Source organism: Scophthalmus maximus, chromosome 5 (assembly GCF_022379125.1).
Source record: "Scophthalmus maximus strain ysfricsl-2021 chromosome 5, ASM2237912v1, whole genome shotgun sequence".
NCBI classification, from domain to species: Eukaryota; Metazoa; Chordata; class Actinopteri; order Pleuronectiformes; family Scophthalmidae; genus Scophthalmus; species Scophthalmus maximus.
This window is the reverse complement of record NC_061519.1, coordinates 18,142,607-18,168,564: the sequence shown is the minus strand read 5'-3', so window position 1 is coordinate 18,168,564 and position 25,958 is coordinate 18,142,607. Positions and strand designations below refer to the sequence as shown.

The following is a 25,958-nucleotide window of genomic DNA, read 5'->3' as shown; positions in this document are numbered from 1 at the left end:
TCACCCCTGTCATCACCGAGAGATTTATTAGTAGCAGGGTGTGGTGCACTTTGGCAGAATTTATTGCAAGTGTTTGGGTGATAATATTAAATAGGCCTAGGAGTAAATGTATGACATCCTTGAGGCCCCAAGCTGATCTACTGCATCCTCTCCCCAAGCCCAGAGGAACTCGATGCACTCAGAGTGCAGATGATTCTCTGAAGACATCAGTGAGTCCCTGAGGTAGCAGCACAAAGGAAGATAAGGCACCCTCCTTCCAGGCCTTTGTTAAGTAATTCCACATCTGCTTTAATAATTCAAAGCGGCACCAGCAGAGCCCCCACACAAACAATATATGGTAACGTTGTGATCTCTGTGGCCGGGAGGTATTTTTATCCTTCCCTTTATGCCGTTTTGTGTTCTATAAACATGAGGAGGGTCTGCCAGGGAAACACATCCATCCACACAACAGGATCACACAATGAAGCTCTGTAGGTGTGTGTGTATGTGTACATTGTAGGTGCTATGTAGGTTGTGCTGTACTGTCACTCACTTGTAACATGAAGCGCTGTCGTACCGCTGCCACTGAGGCACCTGCGGGGCCCGAGCCCCCCTGAACCACCTGTCTACAGTATCTGTACGCGTGCACGGGTTTCTGTGTGTTTCCCGCGCGAACACGCCGATGAAATGAACACCACACGCACCGACTTCTGCCTCTCGAGGATCGGCAGTCATCCGTGGAAGGCATCCCTGTACGTCATGGGGGCCAAAGCCAGCATGCAGTGGCCGTAGCTGGGAAAAAAAGAAGAAAAAAAAAGACTAAGTCTAACAGAATTTAATATGTTCATACATACTGTGTATATTTTCTCAAGCCTAAACACAGCGAGGCGTTTAGACAGCCTCATGTACACATCAGGTTTTTAATGTGTTGGGGGTTTTTTTTGGGGGGGGGGGGGATCTTCTTAATAGCCCTTAAGGGGAACACTTCCCTTTTTTTCTATAGTTTTCTCTCCCTCCAACTCTCTCCTCCGCTGCACCTGTTTTGAGCAATACCTTTGGGGCACAGCTTGAAGTGAATAATGCATGAGTGAGAGGGAGAATCAGAAAACCTTTGTGGACCCCTCTGTCTGTCTGGCTGTCTTGTCTTCCACCCCTTTGTCTCTGCATCTACTTCTTTTTTTTTTTTTTCTTTTTTTTGGTTTCTCTCTAGGTTTTTTCTCTCTCGCTGTAAAGGGTGATTTTTTTTTAAGTTCAATCCATTTGTCTCTGTCTCTTGCAGTGAGGTTTCTCGACTGTGGCCGAGTTGGTCGGGTGCAGTTTGAATGCAGTAGCCCCTCTGACTTCCGGATAGAGGCGGACGGGGTGGTTTTCGCTGCCAGCAGTCTTCAGCGCTCTGCACTCCCCGCGTCACCGTTGCTGATCAAGGCCAGGGATTCCACCACGCAGGAGCAATGGGTGACCCAAGTCCGGCTGACACCCTCCACCAAGGGCAGCCAGCAGGTAACTACACCTCCGCTGCTTTCACAAACATTTCAGATTTGTGTTGTCGATTGTCTGACTGCTGTAGAAAGGGGGAATGATCAATTCTGCCCTCGTATCAAATAACTTACGGTTATTAGGCACACCGCACATTCACAGATGACTAGTTCCCCAAATCGTAGCAGGTGTTCCGAGAGACTGGATGGATGCGTGCTAATTAAAACTTAATGTGTCAATTTACAAGGAGCACAAACATATACTCAACACGGTCAGTGGGTAGCAAGAGCAGATGCAAAATAGCTCCCCATAAAGTGGATTTCCTCGCCCATGCCTCGTGATCGTGAGGTTATCGCCTTCTCATCCAGAAGGGGACGCACCTCTTCCACGGCCTTGACGGGAAGCATCTGTCTGTGCTGTCGAGTGCCGCTCTAACTGTTCCGCTGGACGTGTCGTGCATTCATCGGCAATTAGTTAGAATGACCATGTGTTCACATGTCAACTTTGTGGTTGGCAAAGGAATTAGAGGAAGTGCGCCCCCCCAAAAAAATAAAAGCGCTACACTGGTTTTATCCGTCTACCTTGTTGCCAGGAAATGAAAAGAAGCTGTAAAGGCAGGTGTTATTGTAGAGGTTTCAACTTCAGTGCCTGTAGCCCATGTGATAGGGCTCAATTAGATAATATCTGTTGCTTTAAACAGAATGCTTCACAGTCACACTGCACACATACACATGCTACTCTGAACTGCGTGAGCTACACTCCGTCCAGCCTTTTGTTATGTGCACGTGTTAACAATCATTGCTGTAAGATCTTAAATCATTGGCCGTCTGGTGTCTTAACGAACACCCCCAAATGCAGTAATCGTGTTCGTTTTACAAAGACCAATGTGCTTTTCATCTTAATCCCTGTAATACACTTAAACAAATGGCCACAAGTGGCCATTTCCAAACGTGTGGTGCGGCAGATAATCTCAGGACAGGCGGGCGTCAGATTTTACGCGGGCACAGGGTGAAAGGTAATTCTGAATGTTATACGTAGTAGTTGTTGTCGGGGGTGCTGCGGGTGCGGTCATCTACTGGGGCAAAATGAAACTTGTAGCCTGTAATGAATTTGTGGCTTTTCAAAACACCATTGTTAGCCGCTGACATCCATTTACTTCAGGGACCCCTGCAGGTATGTGATTTTTAATGATACCATTAGTCACTGCTGTTGGTGGGCGAAAGGCAAATGCGTACGTGTCCCAAAGTAACAGTTAGCAAACACGGGTTATACACGCATATACAAATGATCACCAGTAGCTGGACTCTGACCTGTGTCTGTTGAGAGGTGTGGAATTTTCCCTGATTGGTTTGTAATGAAATCAGGGATTGACTTTCCCGTATCCTGCACGTTCATGGGGTCATGATTGGTTATCTTCCCCCCAGTACAATTATTGTCATGAATCACCATGCATCTCTTAATCACATCAGCGATTAAACATTTTTTTTTTATTAGTGCCATGAATGTTGCTGCCTTGGGGAAACATTTTAATCAGTGACAGCCAAACAATATCCTCATTAACATGACAGTGTCCTCGCCCTCTACTTCCACCTCTGTTGGAACCTCAGCTCCAACGCTGTCCGTGTGCAGAACATGTCTGAGTCGGAATGAGGGAAATTTTCTAAAAGGCTTAAATCACGCACAAACACACACTCACACACACACACACATATGCGTAATCCCTTCCACACGCTCACAAACACTCGAGCCATCACTCAGCCTAACACCCTCCTGGACTCTGAAGTAGACTCCTGGTCGGAAGATGGAGGGCGTTCGGAGAGTGTGGATGGGTGCAGACCTCCAGCGCGCCGGAGATGGATGCGTGTTGGGCCGAACAAACCCACCATGCCATTCATCATTCCAGATGCAGGTTGCAAATAATTACGGCTCTCACTCGCGCCCATTTTAATAGGGTAATAGATATTTCTGAAGCATGCCCCTGTGCTATCTGTCCGCTTGCCTCTCTGCATTTCCAATGTGTGAAAGCAGCATAATCGGATTTCAAACATGATTAGTGGAAGCTCTCCGACAGCTCCCCAGATGTTAGAGGAGCGGGAATTCGGGATGTGGGTCACGATATAAGGTGGCAAAGTGGTAATTAATTTCTGTGTTTGCATTGGGCAGTTTGTAATAGTTTGTTGGCCTTGACTACCTCACAACCAATCAACACGCAGATAATTACAGGCAACGGTAAGGAAGATACATCAAGGGAAGTGACAGCTAAATAGAAATCCCGGCTATCATTCATTGACATTGACGGATTTTTACATATTGTTGTCCTGTTTTCTTTCCTGCCGTGTTTTGTTCAAGGTTATTTAAACTTTCCCTGGCACTATTTCAGTCTTCTCAGTCTCTGGAGCAGCATAGGCAATTTGAGCCATCTGTGTGTTTAGTGTCTGGCTTGCAGGTACCATCCTCCTTTGTTTCAAATCTCATTCATTACAGCCGAGGGAGGATGGCAGATCCATTATGTAAGCCGGTCTGTCTGTGTGGGTGCATTATTTCAGCACATAAGAAGAGGCCTGACATTTAAAGCGAACCAGTGCTGGTGCTGTGCAGCTGCCGCAGTAGCCACACCAAAGTGTTGCAAGGGCATATCATCACATGTTTTACTATGCATATTTTAAGCTACAAAGAATGATATTAAAGGAATCATTTTTCTATTGAACTTCAACCAGTATTCAATCAGAATCAGTATTAGATGAAATCTGAAAGAGCTTCATTAGGTTTTGCAAAAAGTGGCGACGTGTATCCTTTTATCTCCACATCAATTTGATTTTGCATAACCTGAAGAGAATACCTGCCATTGTAGTGAGGTGTCTCTCCAGTAAGTGGATTGACATGTGCTGCTGTTGATTGTAGTGATTACATCATTGGGGATTAAAGCCTGGTATTCCCACATGACATACATGACATACACGACTCTGCAGCCATGCTAGCAGCTCTGACTTACTTAACAGTGATTTGAGCACATTTGATATGTTTACCGCCTTTCTTTAGCACATTAATATGCTAACATTTACAACCAAGCACTGAACACAAATCACACGACGATACAGCCAAAAGTTGTTTAAAGTTTTTACCCGTCCGGGTGGAATTGAGCAACCGTGCCATCCATAGGGCCATGCGCCGCCAGCGACGCTAAAAATACACATACTCATATTTTACTGCATAGATGTGATCACTACCCAGCCCCTTGAACTAAGTCATCTCCTTTTCACAGGTCCGGGAAGGCGCTGTCCCTCCAGCCATGTCCGAGGAGTTGAAGGAAATAGTGTTTCCATCACGAAATGCGGACAGCCAGCTCAAACGCATGAAGAGAGACTGGGTCATCCCCCCAATCAATGTCCCGGAGAACTCACGAGGCCCTTTTCCGCAGGAGCTTGTCCGGGTAACGTAGCTCACACAAGCGCACGCACACATGCACGCACACAGGCGCGCACACATGCACGCACACGCACGCAGACACACACACACACACACACAAACACACACGCGCACGGCTCTCATAACTTCAAAGATTTGACAACCTTGTAGGTCCTTGTTGCCCTGAGCTCCCACTCAGAGGGTCACAGACACGGGACTTATGCCCTCAACAATATGCTTCATATTAACAGCACTTTGCCAAAGGTCGGGGCTCTTTCTTTACACTGTATTATTTATCTCCTCTTTCAGCGGGCAGTCGGTACGGATGTAACATGTTATTTAGAAGCACAGAGAAATCTGAAGTGCTCACCAGCGGTCGCCCGTTCACAGACTATAGTCCTTTTATCGTGGCTAAAGGACCCACATGGCCCAGTTCATTTGCAACAACTCTCTGGTCAGGAGTGGGTGGCTGACAGAGGACGAGCAATGCTGCGCACAGCTAAAGAAGAAGTAGATACATTTTCAGCGAATTAGTTTGGCTTCCGCATCGAGTGCTTCTTCCTGTACATTTATATGTATTAAATGAAATCCGACCATATTAGAGGGGATGTCACTGGACTTCAGTGAATCTTATCAGGATGAGGGAAAAATACTTTGTTTGCTCAGCATGGATCGGGGGTGTATGCACAGAAGGTCTCGGCTTACACGGCAAACAGGATAGACAGCCCGGCCGAGACAGAACTTCAATACTTCACTGACACACACTCTTAATATGCACTCTTTTACTTGCACAGCAAACTATTTTTAAACCAGTGCTGAAATCATTAACTGATAGACGAGACAATTTACAGGAAGTTTTCATAAAGAAATAGATAGTTTATAGAGTATAGCTTTTCAAAGGTCATACTTGTTTTTTTATGATTATTATTATTTTTATTATTATTATTCATCAAATTTTAGGGATTCTCAAAAGATGTGTTTAGAGAATGAAAAACTCAAAAAACGCTCATTAACAAATCTTCATCACCCACAGATCCGGTCAGATCACGACAAAAACAGGTCCCTCAGGTACAGTGTGACTGGCCCCGGAGCCGACCAGCCCCCCACTGGCATCTTCATCATCGACCCGATCTCTGGAGAGCTGTCTGTCAACAAGCCCCTTGATCGAGAGCACATCTCCAACTTCCATGTAAGTCAGACACACACACACACACACACACACACACACAAACACAAACACACCAAAAAAATCCCCTGTAATGATATATCTGTAATTGGCAAATGGTTTTTCCAGCCCCCTTTATCAAGAGAAATGTGTTCTCTCTGGCAGGGTTCTACATTCCCGCCAGTTGGCATGTGCTCAAGGGTCATGTGTAGCTTAAACGGCCTCCCCAGACTCAATAAAGACCGGGGTCTCCCAGGAAATCTGACTTATCCGTCTGAGAATTCAAAGGATTTAACATGATGTTTTAAGTGAATTGTGTGTGTGTGCGCGCTTGCGTGTGTGTGTGTTAGATACATTACGAGAACCTCAGCTAGGGCTGCTTAAATCTTTAGTGGTTTTCACATTACATTGTTTAAGATTTTTATATTCTAATGCTTCAGTTTCAAGGCTATTTGTTCTCGTGCTTTAATTCAAACTGGCAGACATGAAGGTTGTAGCTTAGATAAAATGAGGCATTGTATTCTTCTAATAGACTCCACCTACGTGATCATTGAAGGCCACGGAACATGATCACAACAACGGAGCACCATAAATTAAGGCGGATATGATCTGTAAACTGTAGAGCATTACAGATGCAGCTCAGTATTGTGTAATGTGAGAATGTCGCTGATATGGGAGTTTGTCAATTTTCCTCCATATCCTGGAATTTATTCTATTAATTTTGCAGCATGGACTTGACTCTGTAACAATAGATTCATTGATTCATAAACACTTAAACTAGACTGTAAGGTAAACATGCAAAGGCATGTGATGTATACTGTATATAGCCTGCAAATTTTCACAATATACTTCAATATATTACATATATTTATTCTAGCGCATGAGTCCTGTGTTGAGCACCAAACCTGCACTCATGTATTTAGGGGAAAAAAAGTGGACTTGAAGTGCAACAATTCAGCAGATCAGAGTTGTTTTTGTTAAACAACGCTGAATCTGTGCTGACCCCGTGTTAGGCAACAGTAGCGCATACTGTAGGAGCGTATCTGTTTCAAGAGACAAAAATAAAAATGCAGCTGAAATGTTTGTGCCGTTTGTCGACTCTGCCAGGTATCAGACACAATCTAATCACTTGTTTTGTCTTCCCTGCACATGCAGGAGCCAGTAGTGGGAAAAGACAGGGGCTTTATTTTCAAAGAGATTTCGTCTCTTGGTCACACTGGACAGCACATTGAAATATTTTAATGATGATGTTTGTGTTAATATTCAGTGAGTGGTTTCCCCCCGTATATTGTTAGCACAGTTAATAGTCGACAGTTGTACAATCCAGATGTGTTTGTGTTTTCCAGCTGAGGGCTCATGCGGTGGACCTGAATGGCAACCAGGTAGAAAACCCTATTGACATTGTGATCAATGTAATCGACATGAACGACAACAGACCCGAGTTCACCCATCAGATCTGGAACGGCTCGGTTCCAGAGGGTTCCAAGCCAGGTAATGTACCGCACAAAGCCGAGCACAGCACCACATGTGAGCAAATGATTGGCTGTAGTCTGAGCCTCCACCTCCGCATGTTGACACAAGTGTTTGCAGATCAAACAGCATCGATGGCATTCCAGGAGTCGCCATTTTGTTAACTTTGCTACTGCAGTATTAAAGCAATGGGCGGTATTTTGAAAGAAGACAGAACAAGAAAAGAACACGGGATGTCTAAATTACCAAGCAATAAGTGTAGCAGTGTTCAAATAGCACTATTGAATAGCACTCAACTTATACTGACTTTTGATAGGCAAAAAAAGAGAAAATATATGGAGGGGGAAAAAAGAGGATAAATGGAGATATAACAAAACTATTTACATCTTGTCTCTGTCTTTCCATCCCATAGGAACATTTGTAATGACAGTAACATCTGTCGACAAAGACGACCCCAAAACAGCTAATGGGATGCTGCGTTACAAGATCCTGTCTCAGAATCCAGAGAGTCCATCCTCCAACATGTTCACCATCAACAATAAAACAGGAGGCATCATTACAGTGGCGGCAGGCCTGGACAGAGAGGTGACCGACACTGTTTCTTTCTTCTTCTTTTTTTGTTGTTGTTGTTGTTGCCCTTCATTCCTTCTCTCTTTCTCTTTACCATCTCCTATATCTGATAATGGTTTTAACTCTTTGTGATTCCATATGCTTTATTATTGTTACCACTCCACTCCCTGTTCAGTGTTTATGAATGTAGACATATTATAAATATATCCATTAAATCCATTTTTTACCCGTCTTGCGTGTAGAACAGCATATCCATTTTCCATGTTTACTCAGATGCTCTGTGCATTTTTTATATGGTGACAAAACACAGCTTGAGTATCTTTGCTAATATTCAGACTGTCTGAGAACTAATGAGCCATACTGAAAGTGAATTTTGCCGATTACCAACTAAATGAGAAGTAGAAATGGACTTGGCTCTTTCACACTTATTTACTCTTACAAGGAGACAACGTGCACCACTGAGCAGCTAAATGTTCCCTTCCCTCATTCTCGCCTTTTTTCCCCTCTAAAGCAGAAGCTTAACTTGCATTTTCTTTCTCGCCATGCCCCGTGCTGCAAGAGCTACCAGTGTTTCATTTAATTGGGTCATGTGGCTATTTGGGAAAATAAATAAAATAGTATAGGAAAGCTGGAGCCAGTTGGTGCAATTCTAGAGAGGGCAATCTGGCTTGGTGGCTGTTCAATCACTTGCACCCTGGGGCCGCATTTTTATGTCTGCCAGTTGCCACCATGAAAGTAATTTGCCCGGCTCTCATTACCTAGCAACTGGTCCGTCACCTGAGTGGCTTTTAATGTGAAAAGAGTCATTTGTTTGCTCCATGATGTCTCACATAGCAGAGGCGTTTTCACACATCTCCTCGCAAACTGACATCCCCCCAAAGGGAATAAATCCGAATATATGAAAGGCTATCATTACTCATCATAATTAAACACCTAGACATTTCAGTTTTGTTTCCTTTGAGTTAAAAATATTAAAAACTCATGCACACTATTCGCTTATCGAGGAGAATAGTACTGTAATTCAATAGCCCACAAATTAATCTTCATTGATCTTGTTCACTTTTAGCTCACACTGGGCGTGAGAGATGTTAATTTGTGGTAGTTCTGTAATTAACTGAATTATTTAGTACGGTGTTTATAATCGTTCGTTTGTCTACAATTGCAAACACGAAGGTGGCTCAAAATAATATCAGTTAACCTAATTGCTATACATAGACTCTGTGTTTTAATCCTCCTGCTGTTTCTCTTCCCATCCAGAAAGTGCCCCAGTACACGCTGATCATCCAGGCCACTGACATGGAGGGCAACCCCATGTACGGCCTCTCCAACACAGCCACTGCTGTCATCAGGGTCACTGACATCAACGACAATCCGCCAGAGTTTACTGCTGAGACGGTAAGAAAGAAACGGATCCGTAAGACAACAACACAGTCATGTAAGGCAAAGGAAAGCAACACACAAGTTAACCGCCCCTTTTCACCCCAATGTGGATATATGCACTCAACCATCAGTTCTGCTCACTTAGCCTAGTTCTGCTTGCCCAGCATTTCCGAAGTCACACCAGATATACAAGTAGTCAGCCATGTGCAGAGTGTATCCCCCTCCAAATGTTGACATATGCAGCTACGCGGATGTCTGCCCGAGTGAAAGAGGCACTTACTGTGTTTGCGAGTCACTGAAATTTGTAATGCTCCTGTTGTGCTATCAGGGGAGGACGGGATGAGATGACCATGACGACATGATAAGTTACCTTAGATGTCTATTTACCCGAGATTGGTCCCGCTGTGCGGTGTAAGGCGAGGCCCGGTGTGCTTTCTGCTGCCACAGCAGTCTCACTAACAGCTCACTGTTCTGTACGTTCATGGTTTATTCATGCAGTTTTTCGGCGAGGTGCCTGAAAACCGTGTGAATGTCATTGTGGCCAACCTGACGGTGACTGACAAGGACCAGCCCAACACGCTGGCCTGGAATGCTGTCTACAAAATCACCGGGGGCGACCCCACCGGCAGGTTCTCCGTGCCCACTGATCCGACCACTAACGAGGGCCTGGTGACGGTCGTCAAGGTAAGGCCCCCTCTTCAAACTCCACTGCCTCAATCCCGCAGAGCTGCATAAATGTATGCATGCTATGCCGAGGGGTCTGGGGATGGTTGGCTCTGCATTATTTTCTGTCCGCCAGGATTCTCTTTGAGTGTATATTTATAACATTTCACACAAATTATTTGAAGTACATTGATTTGATAGAGGGGAAGAGGACTTCAATGTTGTTTTGCTCCCTGCTAATGAATAGAACACAAATATAATCCCACTGTTCAGTCAAGTTGTTTGAAAAGAAGGAGCAGACACTGCTCAGTGTGGAGTAATGGTGCGTTCACACCAAACGTGAAACGAATGTTCGCGTCGTGAAGCGCGAGTCAACACAACACACCAATATTCACACGTTCTCTTTTCGGACGTGGCAGTCAAACTCAAACGAGTGAAGTGAACGACATGTCATTCGAAATGTTATGTATGTAATCTCATTGCCCGGAAACTTCGCTTCACATTTGGTATGAACGCACCACAAGAGCTGTGCTACTATCAAATTCTAATTATGTGTAAATTGCACATTCATAATACATGATGGGAACCTGGTAAGCAATTTTAGAATTCAGGACACATTTCAGGTTAAATTGTTAGATTGCACAACTCTTACAGCAGCACTCTGGCTGATGTGTATCTTTCAACTGGCCACAGTAGGATACAGTCTCTTTATCTCATCTGTCTACAGTGAGATCTCACAATAATATTACAGGCAAGAGGAAGAAAGAGCTTCCATTCTTTGTAACGGAAAAACAGTGTAATGTGATAAAATGTACCTTGCAGATTGATGTGTGACTCACTCTGTGCTCTTACTGTTTTCCAGCCTATTGACTATGAAATCAGTAGGACATATGTGCTGACAGTGGAGGCGAAGAACGAGGTCCCCCTGGCCAGAGGCATCCACTCTCCCCGTCAGTCCACTGCCACCGTCTCCATCAGAGTGATAGATGTCAACGAGAGCCCCTACTTCGAGCCCAACCCCAAACTCATCAAAATTCAGGAGGGGATGATGCCCGAGTCGATCCTGACTCCCTTCACCGCACAGGACCCCGATCGCTTCATGCAGCAAAGCATCAGGTAGATTTTGTACAGTAAAAAGTTGCAAGACAAGACGTTGAGAGCTGTGTGACTGAAACATTCCACACCTTCAAAGGAATCCAGTCCTTTCCGATTCCTCCAGTGTATAAAGTTAACTTCATTTTATTGAAGGCCTGTCCCCTTTTTAAAAATACGACAGAGAGATTTAAATCAAATATTCACACGTCGGCTTAAATAATTTACTACAAAAGTGATGAGGACACAATAATGATGGGTCCTTTCTTTTTTTTCCCTGCACCATTTCTGCTGAAACAACTCTAAGCAGCCAGCATGTCTCCATCTCATTCGTGTTGAACGAGCCCTATTTTCCTCCTTTTCATCATCAGGCGCTTTTCGCCTCACAGCTGTTTGGCCGTGGAAGAGTTTATCCGCCTGAAAACAGTCCATGAGAAATAAGCTAGTTTTGTAATTCCACGGTTTGTCCTACAAAGTAGTTTGTGCTAATGATAACTACGAGCCAGTTTGGTCTCCCCCTGAGAGGCTGCTCTAAAAACTTTAGAATAATTATGTAAAATGTATGACATCTAAAATATTTATCCAGTGTAACCAAATGAAAACAAAAGCATTTCACGAAGAAAGAGATGCCAAACTGGCAATGGAGACTAAATCCATCAACTAGATTACCTTCCGAGGACAACAAAGTTGATCCTCTTGAATCCTTTCTCACTATTGCCAAGAACTTGTAGATAACACACGGCTGGAAGTTGAGCTAAAAGTGATGATGGACTATTGTGAAAACCTGTCTCTCCCCATCTCCCCTCAGATACTCCAAACTCTCAGATCCAGCAAACTGGCTCAGGATTGACCCCAACACGGGTCGCATCACAACAATGGCCATTTTGGACCGAGAGTCGCCCTTTGTGAAGAACAGTTTGTACAACGCGACGTTCCTGGCCACCGACAGCGGTATGTAACCATTCGAGTGGCACTGCCTTTTCCAAAAATACCTCGTTGAGCTCCTGTGATGCCCCGGTTACACGGTCTAGGTGTTCTAGCTAGGCCGATACAAAAAGCACTCTATCCCAGGCCATTATTGTTAGAGCATTCAGGAGGAGATAATGCTGCCGTTTCAAAAGGAAGCCTAGCGGATGTCTAATGTAGCTCACCTCTCAAAGGTCACTGACGACCTCTGTGATGTTTTCCACCCACAGCCAACGCACAGGCGCACCGAAAATAAAGAAAAAACAAACTAAGAGAAAGACTACCTCAGTTTTCAGCCACATAGACATGCACCATGCTTGAAGGTCAACCTTTTACCAGCCACGCGGCCTGTCTGGGAGGCTGACCACATCAGTTGAAGGTTAATGTGCCAGCAATCCCCCGAACCATCAACCAGCACGCGGATATATTCACCTCTTCCCTGCACTGGTGGGATTTACCTCTGTTCAGGTTTACCCTGTTCTCCGGAGCATAGCTTAGGCCAATAGGCTTAAAAACTCCACCACTAAAGAGGTTTCTCAGCATTAATGGGTCAGGATTGGATGACTAGCTCCTTTGAGCGTGGCCTGAATGGTAAAAAAGCCTCTTAGCCGAGTGAATACATAGAGGAGCCTGAGAGGAGCGACAGTGGGCTCTGTTTGTCAGCTTTAGTATTCCCATCCCGCGTCCTTCGCCAGGAAGACGTTCTTTAGGCACACGCGCGCACGCATGCACGCGAACACAGACAAAAAGCGCACGCACGCACACACACACGCACGCACACACACACACACACACACACACATTAGCCGAATGTTGTGATATCTCCTTCTTTCTGTCTACCTTCTCGCTCGAGATTAGATTCTCAGATCAGCATGCGCTTTGGACGGGTCTTCTCCCGCAAGAGTAAATAGCTGTTTAGAGTGTGTCTTTATACCAGCAGACTCAAAGGATAAACAACGTGCTTAGTTTGTCCCGCCGCCTTCATAATGAGAGCCTGGATTTCAACAGTATGTATTCCTATCCGTATGGAAATAAAGTAAAAAAAAAATCCTAATAGACTGTGGGTTGTCCTTTTTCTGTCTATGCAGGTGTCCCTCCAGCAAGCGGCACGGGTACTCTGCAGATCTACCTGGTGGACATCAATGACAACGCTCCGAAGGTGTTCCCTCAGGAGGCGGAGATATGTGAAAAGCCGGAGCCGAATGCCATCAACATCACCGCGCTTGACGGAGACCTGAACCCAAACGCGGGGCCGTTCGCCTTCGAGTTAGCCCACAGGCCCTCTGATGTTCGGAGAAACTGGACCATCACTAGAATCAGTGGTATGACCTGGAACACACACACACACACACAATTTTCACATCAGTAACTAATACGATTCATATCAGGCTGCTTATGCTGTACATTTAAGCAAAAGCCTGGGCTGTGAAATGCCTGAGATAACCTGCCAAGGACATTGCTTCATCTTTTTGGGCTCTCGCCTCCATTTGTATTCATTACTGGAAAAATGAAAGGAGAGAAGACGACCATTTTCTGCCTTTTTTCAATCAGTGGCGTTGGATAATTAGTAAGAAATCTGTGAACTGTAGCAATATATATAATGTTCAGCAGTCTGTTGTTCAGTAATTAAAGCTCATGCAACACTTAAAAAAATAAGTAGAACACTGCAGGAGGGTGAGGCAGAGCTAAGTTCCACAGTACAATTATATATTAACCTTACCCAGCACCCATTAATTGTTTATGCTAATTTGAAACAAAAACGCACTATCTAACAGCAAACAGTTTGTTTGCTGTTAGATAGTGTGAGTTGAAATGCAGTGAATATACATGTATCTTAATAGGATAATGGAATTTGGATTATTGCAGCCGGGAATGTAGCCTAAGCAGCATTATCAAAGGTATTCAGTAGATTTATAAGCTCCAAATATAAATCCAGCCCGTGTTTTGGATTAGATATGCTGATGCAACTTCCAGGTAGGAATTCATGCTGCATATTTGTAGTGTAATCATACTGTGAACATGGTTTATACAAACAACTATTCAGAGTTTTGATTTAATCCCCTCTGAAAAAGCTATCTGCTTGAAAAACATGATGTTATTTTATATTTAATCACATTAACCTGCCTAATCTCTACACTCACCGTTTCATATTGATCTGCTCTGAAAAGGAGCCATCAGCGATCAGTCGCTCACTCTTTTTTTTTTTTTGTCTTCTTTCCTCTGTCTTCTCAGGTGACTACGCGCAGATGAGCCTGAGGATTGGCTTCCTTGAAAGTGGCATCTATGAGATCCCCATCATAATCACAGACTCGGGCAACCTGCCCATGTCCAACACCTCTTACCTGCGGATTAAAGTGTGCCAGTGCGACATCAACGGAGACTGCACCGACCAGCAGCACATCATGGCCGCCGGTCTGGGCACGGGCGCCATCATATCCATCCTCCTCTGTATCATCATCCTCCTCAGTGAGTGTCTCAGTGGCTCTCTCAAAAACCACATCACCCATACACACACAGAGAGATATTACTAAAACCGATAAACATTATCCGAGCTACTACTAGATCACTGTAGGATTACCAAAAAGATAGCCTTGATCAGGCCCCCGTCCAAGCTCTAAAACACCAGATCCGATTGCATTTTGTATGAAAATATGTAAGGTATTAGGTTTTGTAATATGAGATCTGTCTGTCTGTCTGCCTGTCAGTTCTCGTGCTGCTGTTTGTTGTGTGGATGAAGCGCCGCGATAAAGAGCGCCAGGCCAAGCAGCTCCTCATTGATCCCGAGGACGACGTGAGAGACAACATTCTCAAGTACGACGAGGAAGGTGGAGGAGAAGAGGATCAGGTAAGAATCGTGATGCAAACACATACAGTACAGGCTCCTTAAAAATTCTTCTTTGAGTTACTCTCAGGGCCCTGAAAACATATTTTGTCTTTCATCGCCTTAATATAAGCATTACACTTTTGTTTTTGCATAAGTAATAGTAGTTATTTCCAACTGAAATACTAATCAGTCAGTTTGGAGGGAGAGGCTTCATACCTCTGAGCACCAGCCAGCATTTAGTAACATTTAAATCAGGATCTGACAACAGTTGTGTGGGTGTTATTTATTTTTTTTTCTCTTAGCAGGCCACTGTCAATCAAACTGGATCGAACTCACTGTTTTCGAGTGTTTTAATGAACGTGAACATGTGGTTTTACTCATGAAGAAAATATGATTCACTTTAATGGACACATACTTACGAGATCTGGATGATTGTGTTGCATTTGACCTCATCACTGTAGCTCAGTGTGAGAGCGACAGATTTCTTTGTAAGGGCGACACAAGGCGAGTTTGTGGTCTTTGTTTGGGAGAAACATTCAGGTCACATAGATGCAGCACAGTAGCTGTTTGTGTATAGCTGAAGCAGCATAAGGACAAAGAAGACCACCTAGTCTTTTTCTGCAAGCAAACATACTGCATACTATGAATGCATTCTTTTAAGCACCACTCCTGCTCATTACGCTGCCCTAAGATACCCCCTGCATTCATCCACAATGAGGCTTGAGGCAGTTTCATGGAAATTCGCTGTAGTAGGTTTTTTTTGTGTGGGGGGGGGGGGTTCTATAAAGGGGCGAGGAATCAAAGACTGGAATCAATAAGGCAAACACATTTTGATCCAATCGGTTCTGGAAATATTGGAAATGTTTCCTCGGCTGGAACTGGTTCCCACTCCGCAACCCTAACACACTGCGTTAGAAATGCATTGCCACGGGCATCAATAAAGTCACATCTCGGTGTCTCCTTGCACTGATCAGGCACATACAGACACAAATTCAATTGTCCTAATGACCCCTAGTTAGCATAACGGAATCATTTCATCGCAAAGGCAGTAATATACCAAATGGGCTATTTTCTTGCTGCTGGCTGAAGTGCTCCGGTGGCTTAGGTACAGCAGAAACGAGCAGGAGACCCCGGTCTGACCCAGCGCAATGCCAAATTAGCCTCGGAGACTTGTAATTGGTAAGCTGATGTCATTTGGAGACAGACATCTGCTGTGGCGCAATAATGAAGCTCTGTCTAAGGTAACAATATGACTGGAAAGCCATTACACATCTGCCAGTGATTAAGCAAGAGGGAGCGCACCCGCTTGTGTATTCACATCGTCACTTTCACGCACAGAATGCACAAACTTGTGGTCCAGAACGTGTTGAAAAGGAAAGTGTTGCTAGACGTAACACTCCTCGCAGGCAAGCGAACGGATGCAGCAATTCATTTGAGGGAAAACAAGCTTCCATTTTGAGTGGCGCAGAGCAGGGCAGGGCGCCAGGAGAAAATGGTCTTGTCTGCAGAATTGGGGGAGTCAGTGTTGGGTAAAAAATGGACCTGACTTTCCCAGCGATGTGGCCTTTATAATGCCCACCTCTGTTCTCCCTATCTCCTGCCTGGGAGGAAATTGAAGTGTCAGACCATTGGGCGCTCTCAAAGTATATGATTTTAGTTGCTGCCACTGCCACTGCCCTGGTTTGTATTGGTTTGTGAAGCACTCATTTCATCGAACGCCGACAGCTGATCTGACTGCTCTCAGCGGACACGGTGAAAAAGAATGCAGAAAGGGTGGCAAATTGAGACGTTCGCTGGTGAATAAGATAAAATGTGAGACAGAATCATCTGCTTCAGCCAATGACCCTCAAAATAATTTGATGCAAGTTAACCTTCGACAGTCTGGCTTTAGAGGCATGCGTTGAAATGTGTTCTAATTTGTCCGACCTGTAAATGCCGATAGTATAACTGTCTCATGTATTTGTCTCTGGAGATAAAGAGAAATTAAATATGTCAGAGGAACTGTAACATCTCTATAATGAACGTTGCCAAGTTTAAGATTGTATTTAAAAAATGTATTTGGAGGTGAAGCTGAGAGTGATGCGAGACATTTAACTGTTCCTCTCTGTTTCCCCTTCTTAAGAACCCAGGGCTTGTTAAAAAAATTGTTTGTGATCATATGACTTCTGATGCTTCATGCCCTGCTGCGTTCATTTTTTATGTTGCTGCTTTGCCAGATCCCAGCAATTAAATTAGTGTGTGCAATGTTGTTATAATTACCAGCAGGAATGATTAGGGGGAAAAACTAAACTATGAATAAAACCTTATCCTTTAAGGGAGGTTTTGGACTATCTGATGGCATGATGATAAATAAACTCAGCTCTTTTTTTCGTTTCCTTTTTCATTGCGGTGTCTCACAGCAGATTAAGTGTATAAGGCTTAGCAGCGTTCAGTTTCCCTAGGTCTGAATGTGGGTCATGAACGCCTGGCCTGGGGCGGCCATTTCACCAGGCCAGGGTACACGTGAGGAGTCAAGTCCCTAAAGCAGGCTGGTATGTCATTAGACCTTCCTGCTTAGTTCAGCCATTATACGGTTCTGCTGCAATTCCCGTCACCAACTCCTGACCCCTCCGGTGTGCGACCTCAACGAGGGACAAACAGGATGCAGACCGAAATGGCCCAAAGATGACGGATGGCTTTATTGCGTGATGCAGCGATGACCGTTGTCCTCCTGCAGCTAGCCTCGGGGTGATTGTCATCCCCCATGATATCAAATTACACATGAATAATCAATGTGCTTGTTTTAGATTTGAAACGATACTTATTAGTGCGGAGTTGAGTGTTTGTCAAGTACTCCCTCGCTTCGTCGTGCTGGTGCGTCTCGGTTGTTTGTGCATCATCACAGGGTTTATATTTATTCTCACGTTTATTTTTAACCGGCGTGTCTGCAGCCTTTTTATTTTATTCATTTTTATTTTTTTTACCCTGGGAGTCAGCGTGCATGCGCCTGTGTGTGTAGGTACATGTGCAACTGAGCAAAGACAATTTTGAAGGGGGATATTAGAGATGGATGGATTACTGAAAATCTTCTAAAGAGGGACAATCCATCATGCACGCTTATTAGGCACACACCCTGATTCTCAAATGGCATTTTCTCTATCATATCTGCTGTCACCGTGATACCATCCAGACATTCTGCTCAGCTCAACGTGGCTCTTTCTCTTTCCTAACTCCTTTTCTCGCCTCACTCTTTTCTCCTCCTCCTTCCCTGTCCATGACTTTGCACAAACTGCGAGCCATTCAGGTTGCCTTGGTAATGTTAATAGGATTAGCAATGGCTTATGCATATCCACCATCCCGTGTCTGGGCATTGATTAGAGCAAAACAGTCGCCTGCACATCCTTCCTGCAGCACACTGCACAAGTACAAACACTCTGCGGCGTATGATGTGGTCTTCAGCCTGGCCCCCCCTCAGTGCTGGCTCTTTTAATGTGTCAAATTGTCCCTGGGCTTGTGCTTCACAGACAAGAAGATTAAAGTTCCCCTCGTGTTCCCTCAACTCTCGTCGGTGCATTCTGAACTTTTAAAATCTTCCCTCGACTCAGCTGAACTCTTCTTCCTCTGCACAGCACAGGGCCTGTTTACCTATTTAAATAATAACACCCGGTGCGGGGGTCTCGTCACACTGCTAAGCTAACTCCCATCTGTCTATGTGTTTCCTAGGATTATGACCTCAGTCAGCTCCAGCAGCCGGACACGATAGAGCCTGATGCCATCAAGCCGGTGGGAATCCGCCGTCTAGACGAGAGACCCCTCCACCCCGAGCCGCAGTATCCCATGAGGTCAGCAGCACCCCACCCTGGAGACATCGGAGACTTCATCAACGAGGTAAAAAACACCAGCCGGCAAACACTTACTGAAGAATGAAATCAAATCTCAGGAGCCCGGAAAGCCGCCGAAATGAAAGGATCAGTGCTGTCAGAAAGCTTGGATTTCATTTTCAAGTTGAATGACTTTCTTATAATAAATTTGTATCTAAATAAACAATTTGTCTCAGTATCAAGGAGAAAAGCACCGCCTTGTAGTGAGAGAAAAAAAACTAAACTTTACTTTAAATCAAATCAATTATTATTAGAATTGTTTTCATCTCTTCCCAGCAGAAAGCAGAAAACTTTTCTCATTCCACATAAATCGGCTCAGACATGTGCTAAGCCCGAAAAGTACATGACGCTAACTCGCTTAGATATAATTGTTTTTTTCTTCACTTTCGGCCAAAGTAGAGTTATAGATGTGTCGGCGTAGAAATAGGAGATGAGAGAAGCAATACATTGGCTTTCCATCGCATGGCACTGTTCAGAGTGCCCTCGTTTGCCTGAGGCCATCATTGACTCCAGCATGAAGGCAGAATGTAAAATGAAAAGAGCAGTCATGTATTTTTCACGAGCTCCAACAGACAAGAGTTTCACAGCATTACAAATGGAGTTCTCTCCTAGTTTTTGGACGGCGCCCATGTTTTTAGATTAGAACAGGCTCTCTCAGTTCTGCTCGCCAACCGTCTATCTCTCAGATCCCTTTTTACCCAGGCGCCACTCATTCCCTCTCTCGCCGTGTGTCAGGAATGCACCTAACACACTCGTCGTCACTGCAGATATGAGGTGAAACCTAATGTTTTTGCGCCGTCCAATAAGGAGCCGTCTGACAAAGCGCACAATCCCTTCAGCAGACTTGTGATTTTTAATATTCTCACAGGACCCTCGGAGACTTTTTCGTGTCTGAGTATCCTGACCCAGAAAACACTCACTGCAAGCAGGCAAAGTTGATCGGCTTTTTAGTCCCAGATTTGACTGTTGCTAAAGCTCAGTCATGGTGGCTGCAGCGCTCCCGTGGAGCTGGAATCTGACCTAACTGATAAGGGCTCGCTGCCAGAGGAGCAGGGAGACATTGGGGGGTGGTTGAGCGGGGAGAGAGAGAGAGAGAGAGAGAGAGGGTGGGTGGCGGGGCGGGGGGTCTGAACTTCATCCTGAAATGTGCATGCGCCCGGGGAGCCTGTGGCTCTTAATTAAATTACAGGGACAAAAAAGAAAAAATAGGCATAGGGCTAGCATAAGCACTTTAACCTCACAGTCGGACAAACAAAGGTCTATTAGTCAACTCCTGGTCCGTTCCCACAGAGGGGGGCTAACATTAAATACATTAACGCCAAATTGACACGACCTCTCACGGTCACAGGTGGACGCAGTGCCATAGCTGAAGGGTGAGTGCTCTCAGCGTTTTTGCACAGTGCCTCGTTTCAGCCTTGTAAAGGTTGTGTGTGAATGGAAATACCAGTGGGTCTGATTACACGTCTCTTTTGTTATCTGCGGGCCGGAGTAACTCCAAGTTTCACTCAGACGTGTGAGTGTCTCCAGCACAGCCGGGTGACTCGGTTATAGTGAAATCATGAAGTGGAGTTCTGCGACTGACTAACCTTATGAAACTGCCGGTGGGGTTTGGGTTGTAGATGCACGGGGGCTATAACCAGCAGAGCGATTATGGTTGCAATCGTAATGCGCAATCCATCTGTCATATTTCCCACCAAATTATCAGCAACACAGCCCTGAGCAAATACTAAACGGAAGCTAACAAGTGGAAAATAATCGCTAAGTGCCCGGGCACTTTAATTCAATCCATCTATTTTATTTGAGAGCGTTTCAGTGCTATAATGGCAGCATTGAGGAAACAATAAATCTTTGACAAGTCTCCCAATGAGCTGCGGTCTCGTTGCTCTCGTGTTATGTTGCTCCACTCCTTTTAATTCATTTGTTGTATGTTGGGCGTCGCCCAGTTGCAGCAGTAAGAGGGAGAAGCCAGACGTGGATCCAAAGTGGTTCGTGGCCAAAACACAGCTCAACTCCTAGATTAGCAAATCCATCAATCTCCTGAGTCCCGTTAAGGAACGAGGCTGGAAATCAATATCAGTCCAGAAGGACGACTCGTGGCGCTACGAGGGTTTCTGGGAATGTGGAGCACAATCTTCAGAATGGAACCGCCGCCCCCTCACCAGCACCGTGAGCCTCACAATAACACATAAGCTGCCTTTAGACATGCACCGAAGTCCAGGCATTTTCTGAACTTTTTCCGGGGGCGCTGGATGGGAGAACGCCAATGTCCGCAAAAGTTTCTCCGGACCTATTCCAGAACTTTTCCTGCCAGTCCCCCTGGTAAAATTTCAGGAAATTGATTAATTGTTTAGGAAAATGTCCAAGTGAGCTTACAGCAGGGAAAATCTCAGGAAAATTCACAGTGGGCGAGTGGGCATGTTGGATGTAGATTTGTGTTGAATTACCGTCATATCCCGCCTCCTGCATGCTCTACCCAGACACCACAGAAGGTTCCCGGAAATGGTGCTGCTGTTGTTGAACACGTCTGACAATCTCCTGCTGCGTTCGTCATACGTGAACGACGACCTCTGGAAAAATGTCCAGAAAACAGCTGTACTCGGGACAAACCCAAGCGCATGCTCCTCTTATTGTCGTCTCTTTTGAGTCTTTCCTTCCGCTGCTGTTTAGGCAGGAGTCAGATAAATATGAAATATTAAAGATATGACTATCTACATCACAGCTGACAAAATATCCGTGCTGGAGTTGTGCTATCTGTGCGAGGCCCTTGAAGAGAGAGGGGGGGGGGGGGGGGGCTTTCACGAGGGTCAGTGGGGGGAGGGGGAGATGATTCCACTCATATAAGGCTGCTGGCCACGCTCAATCTTGGCTTGTGATCAAAAATGTGGATAATCCTACATCCCAGAAACATCATGAGAATACCAACCAAAACACAAAGGGAGCTCACAGGAACGCTAAAGCTTGATTTCCTGAACAAGTGGAGGCAGAACTCCCGACTGGCCTCGGGACAGATTACCCTGTTTGTGTGCAGCAGTGGGGGGCGGGGAGCTACGTCCGTACGGCTCACTCCTTGTTGCAGACGTGGCTTAATCTTTACATCTGACCGTGGCTTTTATTTCCTTCTGCACAGGGACTCAAGGCCGCAGACAACGACCCCACCGCTCCTCCCTACGACTCCCTGCTAGTGTTCGACTACGAGGGCAGCGGCTCCACAGCCGGCTCCCTAAGTTCCCTCAACTCCTCCAGCAGCGGGGGCGACCAAGACTACGATTACCTCAACGACTGGGGCCCTCGCTTTAGAAAACTGGCGGACATGTACGGTGGAAGTGATGACTAAGGACACACGGCCACACCCTAGAAGGAAAAAAAGATGAGAGGAAGAAAAAAAAAGAAGAAAAGGAATGATTTCCTGTTGATGGACATCTACAGCTTCTGATATTCCCCGAGAGAGAGAGAGAGAGAGAGAGAGAGAGAGAGAGAGAGAGACGGAACTGTGACAGAAAATAAACAAAAGATAAACATTGATTCAGAAATTTTTTCAAAATCTACCAACCTAGGCTTATTGTTGTAGTCTACGCATACATATGCTTGTTGAAAGCTTAGGCATAGGCTGTGGTCCCGTGGAGGTTGTGGGAGGGAACACTGGTGGACTGTCACCACTCGGATTGTTGGTATTGAATGCGCTCAGTTACACTTGAATTTCACAGTACAGAAGCACTGGGATATAATGTGCCTTTTTGTACATTTCTTTTGGATCTAAATGATTAGTTTTATGTTCAAGGCTTTAATGGTACTGACTTTTGGAGTGATTTCAAACGGTATGTGACACTCTGGTATGCTTCTACATGCTTTTTTTCTTTGGTTACACAAAATGCTCCTGCTTGTTGAAGATTATTTAAGTAAACGACAAAGAAAATGAAGGATCATCTGTCGGCTTGGATGGAGAGAAAAAAACAATTAAGAGCAGCACTGTACAGAACGCTAGACTTCTAGACTTTTTTCACTAAAAATAAAAATTATGCAGCTGGTTGCAAATAAAGGGAGTTATGAATAATACTTTTGTAGCAGTTTTTTTTCCTTTTCTTTTGAAGTGATGTAGTATTTTACAAAAACAACAAAAAAAAATCTGTTTTGGTCTAATCTATGTACACTTCATTTGCCTTAGTCATCATCTGATATTTTCAAGATTTACTTCACTGTAAAAAGATGTGTGTACATAATGTTTTTTTTCTTCTTTATCTTTATTTCTTTTGATGTAGTATATGAAGAAGTGCAAAAAGTTCCAAACTTGTAAATGTATAATTTGGACTACAAATTCAAGTTTTTTGCATGTTTTTATCAACAAAAATGAAAAATGTTGTTTCCCAAATTTATTTACAAAGTGAAAAAATAAAAAAATCTGGGTGACATTAAATGTGTAGAAGTTAAGAGAGTTTTTTTGTATAAAACATGAAGAAAAAAAACTGATAAAAAAATTGAAAAGTAGTGATCTTGTCAGCACAACTGTTGAATTTGTACCAAAAAGGGGGGGGTGGGGTGGGATGACATGCCAGACGATAATTAATGAATCAGCTTTAAGACTGGAAAAGGTTTTGGACATAAGCCTTGTGGACAACCATGTGTACTGGTAAACAAATTATACATCTCTGACCCCAACCACCCAATAAAATGCTAACTTTGGAGCTAAAACTGCCTCTTTATTTATTTGTTTTTACTCCCAACTCAGCATTGTTGCAGAGGCTTAATTAGACTGCGAATTGTGCAATTTATCTCAGAGGACGAAAACTTTTTAAAACAAAAAAATGTATATATAGTTTAGCGGAAAATATTCAAGCAGAGGGCAGAATTTATCATTAATACCCTTACTTATTTGTTGTTTGCACTTATTTTATAAAAAAGCAAAATTGCTTACGGCCTGTACAGGTTTGTAGATGATAAATTGTGTGACCTGCAGGCTGCAGACAATATCTGGGCTTCCCCGGGCCAATTCAAGGTCAAAGACTCACGGACATGCCAAAAAGTCCATTCAGCTGCCGTCTGCTATCAGGGATTTGTACTGTGGAGTACTGCGGGTCGGATTGGGCTTGTTCGTCAAAATGAAGAACGCGTCCAAACGATTTTCAATCCGGAGATTGCAGCGATCCGCTCAGCCATCGTGTGCCCCACTGTCTTTGGATGATGAAAGTCCCAGAATGGAGCCGTCACCTGCCCTTCCTTTGACCCCTCCCTTCTATTGCTGTGGGACTTGTAATTCACAGGGCCACCACTTGCACCCAGTTGAATAGATGTGGCCATGGCTTATTAAATTCAACCCAAATTAGACAGCAGCGGGTTTGGTTTGATGATCCTCACTGAAAAGGAAAAGAATGTCCATTGGAGAATGACTAGTGAACTGCACGAGGCCTCTTGTTTTTCTGCTGCTGCAATCGGTGTGGCCAGTCTGCGCCAATCGCTTCCACACCCAGTGTTCTGTTCGAACATCCTCCCTCGACGGGCCGAGGGCTTGTTTTCAGACCGCCTTGTCCGGCGCACATCACTTCATCTCAGAGTATGTAGAGCTAAGCACTCCGTTTGCCAGGACCAACACCAAATGTTGCCGCTCCCATTCGGCCGAAGTGCTGGACGACACACCGCCTGACCTCGAGGTGTTGTTCCGACTGCGACTCCGAATCTGACTCCCAGCTTTTCAAACCAGATGGTTGGTTTCGGTGTACCTCCTTGTGTTTCTGCTGACCTCGTGAGGGGGGGTGACAGCGCGTCGGTTAGCGACTCCCCATCTGAAAAAGGGGCTTCATCAAATCCCTTTTTTGAAGGGGATTTTCCCTTTTAGCTGAAGATGGGCCCAGTTCACAACTGTGCAGCCAGGCAGGACACTGTTTGAGAGGAAAGAGTCGCACCGTTGAAGGAATACTTTGACATTTTTGGGAAGAAAAAATATTCTGGCAGAGAGGTAGATGATATTGATGCCACTTATAGTCTCTTTTAAGACGGGCCTAGGAACCTTTCTTTTCAAACAAGCATTCGCCTACATTTTGTACCTTTTCTATTATTTATCTCTTTTCTATTTTTTATTCATATCTTGTTTTTACTCTGTAGCACTTTGATATTGCTTTGAGCAATGAAAAGTGCTCTATAAATCATTTTAATTATTATTATATCTAACACCGCAGCCAGCATCTGTTAGCTTAGCTTAGCATAAAGTGTGGAAATTGAGGAAGAGGCTGATGAAACCCGCCTCACGTCGCCAGCTGTCTAAAGCTCACAAATTCACGAGATTGTTCAATCCCTGCAACAAATAAAAACGGACGCATATGAATTGATCGTGTTAATATAGGGCGTGCCAAACGATATCATTTGGATACACGAAACGGATTGGTTAGGATGTAGATATGTGGCTATTGTAAATGGTTCAGAAGTAGCAATGCTAAGCTAAGCTAACAGACGACTGGCCGTTTCTGGCCTTATAATCGAGGGACAGATACGAGAGCAGTATCGGTCTTCTCATCTAACTCTGCGAGGAAGCAAATAATCATTTTCTCCCCAAAATGTCAAACTGCAGTATTTCCACAGATAATACCCGCGGCCTCAGTGTACATTTGTCCACTTCTGAATACCGCCTCTTCCGCGGCTTAACTCCTCTACGGGCTCTTCCAACCCGCCCGTATTGTCATATTGATGTTCAGATTGCTCCAACGCGCTCACATCCACGATGCAGCCAAGTCCTGTTTCATTTTTTTGAACCCCTCAGCAGGGGGAAGAGGAGCATTGATATTCTAGCTCTGCACTTCAATTTCACAACATGGATTATCCCTGAAGGAACGCTGGCAATCTGAGAGAGCCCAGGACATAAAGGCAGCCGGTACACACAGCTCCGACACAATCCGCACCCCAAAATACACAGTTCTACATCCATTTATAGACAGGTAGCGTTAGACACTGCTTCACAATACGCTGAAATAGGTTCTGCGTCCGCTTTTGCTGAAATATATTGCATTGGAAATTAAAGGGCATATTTAGGATTCTAATTATTGACATTGACTGACTGAGGAGTAATTGGAATGACTATTGTGTGAGAAGCACTTTTTTTATCATTTTTTTTTATTTTTTTTTA

At 44.5% G+C, this 25,958-nt stretch overlaps 1 protein-coding gene across 1 annotated transcript in view; it reads left to right on the top strand.

The window, feature by feature from the left end:
- cdh2 (cadherin 2, type 1, N-cadherin (neuronal)) overlaps positions 1 to 23,536 on the top strand; it is a 58,237-nt gene extending 34,701 nt beyond the window's left edge. The window contains exons 3-16 of the mRNA XM_035634829.2: positions 1,259 to 1,479; positions 4,718 to 4,885; positions 5,894 to 6,049; positions 7,372 to 7,516; positions 7,908 to 8,080; positions 9,323 to 9,460; positions 9,944 to 10,129; positions 10,971 to 11,224; positions 12,009 to 12,151; positions 13,255 to 13,488; positions 14,399 to 14,632; positions 14,872 to 15,011; positions 18,693 to 18,857; positions 21,978 to 23,536. Coding sequence (XP_035490722.1) covers positions 1,259 to 1,479; positions 4,718 to 4,885; positions 5,894 to 6,049; positions 7,372 to 7,516; positions 7,908 to 8,080; positions 9,323 to 9,460; positions 9,944 to 10,129; positions 10,971 to 11,224; positions 12,009 to 12,151; positions 13,255 to 13,488; positions 14,399 to 14,632; positions 14,872 to 15,011; positions 18,693 to 18,857; positions 21,978 to 22,184 — 2,564 coding nt within the window. The 3' untranslated portion in view covers positions 22,185 to 23,536. The remainder of the gene's footprint in view (positions 1 to 1,258; positions 1,480 to 4,717; positions 4,886 to 5,893; positions 6,050 to 7,371; positions 7,517 to 7,907; positions 8,081 to 9,322; positions 9,461 to 9,943; positions 10,130 to 10,970; positions 11,225 to 12,008; positions 12,152 to 13,254; positions 13,489 to 14,398; positions 14,633 to 14,871; positions 15,012 to 18,692; positions 18,858 to 21,977) is intronic.
- Positions 23,537 to 25,958: the final 2,422 nt, after the last annotated feature.